Source organism: Seriola dumerili, unplaced genomic scaffold (assembly GCF_002260705.1).
Source record: "Seriola dumerili isolate Sdu_G_001 unplaced genomic scaffold, Sdu_1.0 BDQW01000331.1, whole genome shotgun sequence".
In the NCBI taxonomy this organism is placed as follows: domain Eukaryota; kingdom Metazoa; phylum Chordata; class Actinopteri; order Carangiformes; family Carangidae; genus Seriola; species Seriola dumerili.
The window spans coordinates 11,314,678-11,324,875 of NW_019174586.1; the positions used below are offsets into that span (position 1 = coordinate 11,314,678).

Consider the following 10,198-nt stretch of genomic DNA (forward strand, 5'->3'; position numbering starts at 1 on the left):
CAGTGTACATTGTTAAATTACATCACACTAACAGCTGTATATTTTTGATAAGGATGAGTATAGTATATTTGCATTTGCAAAGCACATTTTGCCTTTTCTATATTCTAAAAATGTAACTCAGTTGGATTTTTTGCTGTTTTGTGTGATGCAACATAGTGATGGAGTTACTGTTTCAGCACCTTTTGATTTACCTTTTGATCCTACATTGCTGATTAGATATTAATGATATTCAAATCAAGGTGTCTAACATAATTTACCAGATCTAATGGGATTGCATGCAGCTTGCCTGCCTGAGCACTGTAGGTCTCAGGATGTCAGAGGACTCAGGTTACAAGACCCACCACATTCTCTGTTTTGCTGAGGACTGTGGTTAAGTGTTTTTCCCACACTTCACCCTTTATCCTGGAACACCTATGGGTATGGCAGTATCTTAGCTCACTTTTCCCCATGTTAATCTAAGCCAGTGCCAGATACATTATCAGCATGCTTTTAACATCCAATAAAGTACTGTAAAGTACTGTGTAATCAGATAAACATGGAAATAGATTAGACAGTAAGTGTAGGAGTATAATGCCAGCTGGTTTAAGACTCTAAGGCCTTGTGTGAACATATTTATAAAGACAACTCAAAGGCCTGACTTGAGCAAGAGGCTGCAGTGGATTCATTAGTTTTAATGCCGTCTTCTTTTCAACAACTATATTAAACTCCTGAGTACATGAATGACTGAATGACATTTCTTTATGTGATCTTAAATGGGTATCAGCAGATGCCAAAGGCTGCAAACGATTGACTGAAGCGCATGCCTACAGTGCCCTCTATTGCCCAGAATAGAGACTAACAAATGGATGAACATTGAAACGTCCCTGATTGAAAAATGAAATAATGTGCAGAACTAAATTAAAACATAAAGAGCAATTTGTTGTATAAAACTTAATACATAAATTCAAAGCCTAAGGATGTAGAAATAATCAATACAGGCCATCAAATTGTGTTACTTTGAGAATACAATTAATCTTACTCCTGTCCTGGTATATAAAGCTTTTAATGGCCCGGCTCTACAGTATATATCAAATGTGCCCAGCACACCTCTTAAACCATGAAACACCAACTCCTTCATGTCCTTAAATCTCATGAGACTGCAGGCAGTACTTATGCACCTAAAGTATGGAATATCTTACCTGACTTGCACCTACATTGGGTTCCTTTAGGAAACAGGCATAGTTCATTTTTTTCAGTTTAGCATTCTCATAAAGTAATTTATTTGTACCTTATGCTGTTGTTATGTATTAGTTTTTTCTCTGCAATCTTTTCTCAGGCACAATACAAATAAACATGAGAATAACCAGAAACAGGGAATAAGATATAGGAATATAGAGGGAATAAGATAAAATACATTTGTGAAGTCTTTTTTAAAATAAACTTTAACTGCTTGGAGATGGGTTTGATTGTAGTGAAACCTGCTATTGTGTTTAACCATGGTTGGATTAACTTTCTAGGAGGCTCTTGAGAAAAAATTTAGTGGTGAGCCGATGACACCCATTACAGCAATTACACACATCTTTGCTTGATAATCCAGCAGATTAACACCCACTAATCTATTTTGGGGTGAAACGTTTTTAAATTGTTTCAGTTTGTAGGATTCGATGAGAGTTTGCCTAGTAAGGTTAGAAGGTAGTTAATATACATGAAATAATTATTGCCAGTTTATACATTTATACAGTTAAGTTTTTGTCAGATACCACGGGGTATAAATTAACAGTCTTGGTGGGGGTTGGAGGGGAGGCCCATCCACTGGGAACCACTTGACTCAGTTTTCTCTTAATTTGGTGTAGAAAGTGCGTGATCATCATCATTATTATTAGTATGTTTGTTTATTTATTTTTCTTAGATGATAAAGTTAAGAAAATGTGCAGGCCTGCATACAATGATGACGTGGAAAAACTCTATTTTATTTATTTTTTATTTTCATTATTATTATTATTTTATTTTTGGATGGTAAAAAAGCGTCTTATTATTTTTACATTCATACTATTTATTCATTGATTTTGTTTTGTTTATATTTCACAGTTACCCGCCTTCTCGAGCTTGCTGAATATACCACGTCCGGTTTACCCGGAAGTAAGCATAATTCTCAAAGATGGCGGAGCAAGGTCCGATGGCCATAGCGATGCGGCTACGAAATCAGCTACAGTCCGTCTACAAACTGGACCCGCTGAGGAACGAGGTGAGTGGCCGTGTTGTTAGAGCTCATTCCCGCCGGGACAGAAACGTGCGGGGAGTCAGACTCCGGCAGAGGCGAGTTAAACGCGCGCATTTACGGGAGATCGTTGTCGTCTCCGCGGCGCTGATGGAGAGAGAGGGAGAGCGATGCTGAAGAGAGCCGTGTGTGAGCATGCGTGGACCGGGGGCGAGGGGGGGGGGGCGGTCTACCCGTGTTGTTCTATCTCAACGTGCTTAAAATCTCGTTTACTAACTGTTATTTCGTTCGTTTTTAGCCCATAAACTCAGCCGCGTTCACCAGTTCAACCGGGAATTTATTGTTTGTTCAAACACTAAATGAGCGAGCAGGTACGGTAACGGCTGCTGACTCCGCGGGTTCTCCCTCCGCTTGTTGTATAACGAACTAACGGCGTGTGTGTCTAACGGGAACAACAACTCCATGTTATTTGCAGCGGTTACATTAGTTTGTTCGGTGTTGTGGACTTGTTCTGTGACGTTGCTCTCAACTGACCCCTTCGGTTGAAAACCGGATTTGACCTCTGACCCACTTCTTGTAAAAAAAAATCTGTCCTGCCCGTTCACGTTCAGCGTAGTTTAATTTTAAAACTTCACCGGCCATTCGGTTTTACTTTCTTCGTTACACTGAGAGGTCAAAGGTCAGGGTCAGCTGCTAAACGGCACCCTGTGGGTCTTGTCTAGAAGCACTTGCAGACACAGCAAACTGAGGAGTGAGATGGACAGTCCAGCAGACCAAGTTTCTTTTCATGCTCGAAGTGTCTTCAGCATAAATACGGTTTAAAATGTGGTATTACAAAGAAAGTCATTAATCTATAAAAATCGGCATGAATGCAAGTTAACAGAAAACGCTCTGCTGTGTATGCGGCTTTATTGGCGTTTAAAATGAACAATCACAGTGGAAGTTAGAGGAGACTAAATCTGATCTTAACTTTACTGCCACACAGCCACTGACCCTAACTTGACTGGCTTAATTCATCCTTTTGCTAAAAGCTTTATTTGTTCACACCGAAACACCAAACCAGAGTTTTCAGCTTCACACACACACACACACACACTGCTGGCTGTTTTGGAAAAGCTCTGTTTCGGGGAGAGAAAGACGGAGGGCTGAACAGAGATTTTCTCCCTCACTAGAAGCAAATTCATCATCTCATTAGGTTCATCTGTACAATGCAATGTAATGCAACTGTTCAGCCTTCAATTCTGCTTGTGTGATGACTGTAATGTCCATAGATGTTATTAAATTATATGTTTTAACGTTGATGTCATAGTCAGTTGTGGTGTCGTACTGGACTGCATTATTGGATTTGAATATTTCTGAAATGTAAAAAAAAAAACATTAATGTCTTGATTGTACGTTTATACAATTCTTATTGAAGTGGCCACTGAGTGTATATTCTGTATTAAACCTAGTGCGTTGTGTGTAGAAAGCTGAAAGAATGAACATCCCAGGCTTTAAGATCACAACGGAAAGGTGCAGTGCTGAGTCCTCAGTTCAGTTTGAGGCTCATTATGTAGCAGTCATAACATTGGTTTTTAGGTTAAACTCACACTGCTATTCATTATATAATCAGTCAAAAGTTTGTGTTTCTTGACCTGGAGTTGCTGCTCATTCACTTTGCTTTGAAAGTAGTCACAAAGTAAAACAGTTTTTTTCACGGATCAAATAAGAGATCATTGAACTGAATATGTGCAGAGTCACGGCTTCTGGTTCAGCTGTTTTTTATAAAGGATAAATTCACAATTTTTCAAGTCTGTCTTAAAACAGTACTCACATTACCATATGTGACACAGGTTTAGCTTGCTGTATATCATTTCTCCTGGTCTGACAGAAAGAGATCCCCTTAAGTAACAAAATCCACAGTCTCATCTTTTTAAAACAAAATTCAATATGGAAAAACTGTCAGAAGTAAACCAGAGAGGGAATTTCATACTAACAAGGCAATCTCTCGAAGGCCAGCATGGACAGGAGGAATGATTTATAGCAAGCAAAACCAGATGCAGCGTTCATGTGGGCACCTGACTGTTGTTTTAGGGCGGATTAGTCTTTTAAGCAGTCTTTATCCCTCAGAACATAAGCCAAAATTTGTACATCGTTTGCTTTCAGATGAGAAGTTTGTTTTGAGTTTAAAGCTGTGCAGATGAATTGTGCTTCTTAGTTTGGGGGATAAATTAACGTTTACACCTTTTTGTTTGTCTTAACAGGAGGAGGTGAAGTTGAAGATCAAGGACCTGAACGAACACATCGTCTGCTACCTGTGTGCGGGATACTTCATAGATGCCACAACAATTACAGAGTGTTTGCACACCTGTGAGTTTTAACAGAGCTGGACAAAAAATAATAATCTGTTCTCATATCATTCACAAGTTTTTTTCTGCCATTTCGCAATAATTTTCACCAGGACGTCATCAGGCTAATCAGAATAAAATGACTGTTTTTCTTCTTGCTCTACAGTCTGTAAAAGTTGTATTGTGAAATACCTGCAAACAAGCAAGTATTGTCCGATGTGCAACATCAAAATCCACGAGACGCAGCCTTTACTCAACCTCAAACTGGATCGAGTGATGCAAGATATTGTCTACAAACTGGTGCCTGGACTTCAAGAAAGTATGTACAAAAAGTCTGTTCTCTGTGCCAGTGTGCTGGAAAATGTTTGGTGTAATAAGTCTCATGGTGCGTTCCTGTTTTAAACAGGTGAAGACAAACGAATAAAGGAATTTTATCAGTCACGTGGGTTAGAGAGAGTCATCCAACCCACTGGGGACGGTAAGTCCTCACTTTGTGTCTCAATCTGTGATTTCACTTTAGATCAGATTTGGGATTAAACTTTTTTTCTGTCTTATTTGTGACATTGTTGGTTTAAAACTCGCCAATGTGCTGCACTTCCCATGGATCATGTGACATTTATTGGAAATCGATGACAGTGGAACAATTTATTCAACTTTTTTCTTCCAAACATCCTGACAATGAACGACAGCTTCCCTGAATTATATATGGGTGATGAGATATATTGTTTGGTTGACTACACTGCAGTAACCTGGCCGGTCAACAGCGTGGTGATTAATTTGTTCTTCGTTTTCTAAAGTTAAACTTTATTTCTCTTCTCACCAGATGCAGTACCTGATGCTACAGGTTTACCGTACACGAGCTTTGACCATTCGAAAGCTCACTTCTACAGATACGATGAGCAGGTTTCACTGTGTTTAGAAAGGCTAAGGTGAGCTACCACGGATTTATCTTGAAGTGATCTCTGTGTGTTTTTCTAAAATGCAATCATTTTGACAGAAGTCTGTCATAATATGAATACGAAGGCGACTGTGTTGGAATGTGTTTTGTTAGTTATGAGTTTTCAAGATAAACCTGTCCTGTATTTTTCATTGCTGTCTCTTCTGCTTTGTCTTTACAGTTCATCACTCGCTGGAAAAGATAAGACAAAACTTACTCTTCAGGTAAGTCATTCATACCAATAAAACTACCCTAGATGTATTTAGCATTGTATTTCAGTAAAAGTCTGTGTACTTGGAGAAATTGTTGAGCTGGTTATGGATGCTTTCAAAAAGTGACTTGGCAAAGCATGTCTGTAGGGGCTGATTCTCTGAAGCCTTAACAAGTCATTTTCTGCCTTTAGCTGCTAAGCAAATACATGGCACAATGACATCTGCAGCAACAGCAGAAATCAGCGCTCAGAGCTGGTTAGTCTGACTGCAGACGAAAGCCTCGTGCGCACTGAGAGACAGGGATAAGTGGGACAAGTACGTCAGTGAAGCATGCTGTAATCTTTATTTATTTCCCACCCTGACCACTAATCTCTCAATAACTGGAGATTTTATAATTGTAGGAGAAAGTGTTGTGGTGTTTTCGACTGTCAGCCCAAATATCACACAGTAATTATTGTATTTATGTCCAAAGCAGGCCTGGAATCATGGGTGTAGATTTGGGTATAGACAGTAAGGACATGTCTCTGCCATAGTCAAAGTGTTGCTGAATTGTCTCTACCAATATATTTACCCATCTCAAACAATCTTGCCGTTTAATCTCCCCTCTGTCTTACCGGTGAGATCTACTTCAAAGCAGCAGCTATGAGCTGCCAGATGTGTGTGTTCATGATTTAAAGATCAGTTTGAAGCAGCACTGTGGCTCTGTCACGAAACTGGGTTGTTTTGTCCAAATCAACAAAATGAAAAACCTGGAAATGGATTGCAGCAGATATCTGGTTCAAACAGAGGAGCTCGGCACCTGCAGGGTTTTATACATTTATTTTCTTTCTTAAATCTATCATGTCAAGATTTCTCTTCATTTTTAAATAATATAAAATATCTGGTTAAAATCAGAGTTTTAGGCAAGTTGTATCAGCACATATTATTTTGGCCAAACCTTGCCTGGAATAAATACTTGCAACAGATCATTTATAGTGTTTGATTCTCTTAGCAATTTAAAACAAGCTGTTAGATTTTCATATTCTAATAGTTTTTCCTCGTGACTTTACATCCTGACAATGTAAATGTAAAGCTGTTTGAAACACTGCTTGCTAAACAATTCCAAACCCACCAAAGTGAAAAAAATGCCGAGCTTGTCAGTTGTTACTGGGGTTTTCTCTGTGTGGCCAGACACTCCTGACAGGCCCATTTGTCCAGGGAGGTGTGTGTCAAGGTATAATGCCCAGATTTCGCTGAATCAAGACTTGAATAATGATCATTGGGGGAGCAGTTTAACTAAAACACATTGCTTGTGTCAAATTCCACTGTGCTTATTCTTCACGCTGCCCCGACCGTCATTATTAGACCGACTGCAGAGACTTCAGTCAGCCAGCAGAGGGCAGCCTCGTTTAACAGACGCATGTGTGCTGCTGCTCGACCCTCCTCCAGTTTTAGATCCAAATCAAGATTTCAGAATTAGTTTTAAAAAATGTTTTCACTGTTTCCAGATCAGTTTGAATGGGAGATGTTATGGTCTTGATGGAGCTCTCAAACAGATGAGATCTGGTGGCTGCTGCAAGCGTTAGGGCATCATTACACACCCTTGTCCTCTGTGACCACTGTGTTTAGTTGAAATGTGTTTATTGTTGTAACTTATGTTACATTATAATAATAGTAACATGCAGCTTCATTTGTTCCATTCCTGACTCGTGCTGCGCAGTTGTCTTTCACCGTAACCTCTGTGTGGAAATAGATGAGCCAGCGGCGAGGACCGTCCTTATTAAAATATAAAGACAAAAGCGTAAACACGCTCTGGAGTCTAATGTTGGATCAGCTTTCCAAGGAAAGCTTTTGTCCTTGTAGTGTTCTGGATTTGACTTTTGACTCTTAACCTTTGTTACTGACGCTGATTGGACGTGCAGCTTGTCCATTCATCCTCATCTGTTTTTACAGAGGTGGAAATTTGGTAAATGAAATTTCTGCCTCTGCTTTTAAAGAAATACAGTCTTGTACTTCATGCAGGGGGAAAGGAAATTTAGCTCTTTGGCTTAAGAGCGTGTAATAAGTCAGCTGAGACTGGAAAGCGTCCAGCAGTAACCTGGGATTTTGTCAGCTGTAAATCTGAACTGTAACGGGAGTATGCCCTCACACTGTTGATACACCGTTTCCTCATTATTAGTTTGCTTTTCTTATACGCTTGGAAACGTGTTTAGTGTTGGATAGACATTTTAAAAACATTTTTTTAAAAATGCGAAAATTTAAAACAGCAGTTTAGAGACACCAGCCAGTGCCTCAAGTGTTACAAGCAAATCTAAAGAGACATTTATGACTGTCAGGCTTTTTACTTTACTGAACAGCAAAAGCAGAAGTGTAAATCAACAAAAAGTAAATTCAAGCAAGGAAAATGAGGGATATTTTCCATTGTTCAGTAAACAGGCATCTAAACCTGCAGTGTAAACAAGACATCTGCCTAATTAGCTCCCCGGTGACCACAAGTGTTGGAGCAGTAAAGACTTGTTTTGTTTTTTAACGTGTCATTGACTGGTCATATTTCCTCCCTGAAGATTTACATGTTTGTGTTTGACCTCGTCTCTACAGCAGAAGTTTGTTCGCTGTTCTGTCCGAGCGGAAGTGAGACACCTACGGAAAGTGCTCTGTCATCGGCTAAACGTGGAAAAACACCAGGTCAGTCGGTCATAGTCAGCGATCCGATACAAGAAGACGTGACGGTGCACGTGACCGTACACACTCCAGATTTATCAACATTTACTTGGCCTTTGCTAATGAGGATGAATGTGTGAAATGTGGCAGTTGAGCTGCATCACGAGAGAAAGTTATGGAAGACAAAGAATACATCTCTAATAATTATACCTGGATCGTTTTATTTCATGTGCACACACCTTTTTACTTTACTTTAAATCAGCGGTTGGCTTTGGAGCAGTCTATTGTTGTGAAGAAATTTCCGACTGAGAAACACCGGTGACACTCGCGGGTTCCTTTTTGTCATTTACTCAACGTTTATCGAGAACCTGTTGTGCTGAGAGTTTACTAATGAGATTCATGAGCGGAGTGAAATGTTGTAAAATTAACCATGGGTGACCTGCATGTAACCATAGCAACATGACATGCACTCTATGCCGGTGGCTCTCCAAATTTTCACATCAAAGTCCTAAACTGACACAGATTAGACCCCGGACCCCCGTCTGATTTAGATTTCTGCTTTTTAGATGTTTTACTACAGGAAGTGTTTGAAACCCATGAGCAACATGGTCATACATCCTGTCGTTGTGTTACTTAATGGTGGAACTGTAGGGAAAATAAATTGTTCACCTTTTTTGTTGGGAACCTCCTCAAAGACCCCCGGAGGTCCTCAGACCCCACTTTGAGAACCAACCAAGAGCCCGTGTTGAACTGACAACATAAAGACTCTTTAAAACATGGGTAACAATTTTAAAGACGGCCGACCTTTTGGTAACTGGTCGAAGAGCCGATCCTAAACTCTGAAGCAGGATTGTTGTGTGTTGTCGCTCGCAGAGAGCTGCCTGAGCAAACCATGAATAAAACCTTTGTGTTAACCTTGTTTATGAAGATTTTTATTCCACTTGTCTTTAAAATGCCTTTTTTAATTAAACAAAGTCACAACAGTAAAGAAACAGGAGAGATCCAGATCTTTTTAGCTAACAGACCTGTTGGTGTCGGCCATGTTTCCCTCAGCTCTGCAGGGAAGGATTAGATTTCCTGTGACTCGCTGAAGGCCGTTTGAGTTAAATCTTCACTTAAAGGACACGTTTGTTTTTATTATTGTGATTAAGCCTCATTTAACAAATGAGTTCATGATGGAGACACAGGACACAATACATCAAGAGTATGTTTTTTATTTTATTTTATTTTATTTTTAAATGTATTCTGCTTCTTTGTCGCATCTTCTACTAACGTTTCACATATAAAAATAATCCCAGCTGTTCCTTTCAGATTCCCCTTCACATCTGTTTGTGTGGTCTCCCTATAGGTCCAGATGTTGTTCAATAACGAGTCTCTGCCCGATCACATGACCATGAAACGACTATGGCTCTCACACTGGTTTGGCAAGGTACAGTACAGCCAGTGTCCACTAGTGCCAACAAATGTCATACATTCCTTCACACTTGAACAGATTTTCTTTTTACTAGCTCATTTTGAAAATCAGGAGAAAGTTCACTGATGCTGTGTTAATGGCAAATTCTCAATCGCTAACCTTAATACTTACATACATACTTATACTCACTTTTACATCACTTCAAAATGTATTGATTATTCAACTTCTAAATGTGTCAGATGCAAAAGTAATTATTTAATTTTTAATTTTAATTTTTTTTTTACAATTTTTCTCTCCCAGGCCCAACCATTAGTCCTTCACTACACCATCAAGGACAAAAGGACCAGATAGGATTTGTTTTCAGTCTGAGGATAGCTGTACATATTTTGTACAATACATATTCTATTTTAATAGTGTTTGTGTACATATACTTATTTTCCTTGTTTTGTATTTTTGAAAATAAATTTTAAA

At 39.2% G+C, this 10,198-nt stretch overlaps 1 protein-coding gene across 2 annotated transcripts; it reads left to right on the forward strand.

Moving 5' to 3' along the window:
* The first annotated feature begins 2,103 nt into the window (after positions 1–2,103).
* pcgf1 (polycomb group ring finger 1) lies at positions 2,104–10,198 on the forward strand. Of its 2 annotated transcripts, none has more exons than XM_022760304.1 (9): positions 2,104–2,224; positions 4,441–4,546; positions 4,691–4,843; positions 4,931–5,002; positions 5,348–5,453; positions 5,643–5,685; positions 8,251–8,337; positions 9,662–9,742; positions 10,028–10,198. In XM_022760304.1, the coding sequence occupies exons 1-9, from the start codon at positions 2,138–2,140 to the stop codon at positions 10,076–10,078; spliced, it is 786 nt and encodes a 261-aa protein (XP_022616025.1). In that variant the 5' UTR covers positions 2,104–2,137; the 3' UTR covers positions 10,079–10,198. The 2 variants fall into 2 exon arrangements, with proteins under 2 accessions (XP_022616025.1, XP_022616026.1); XM_022760305.1 differs by having other exon boundaries at positions 8,254–8,337.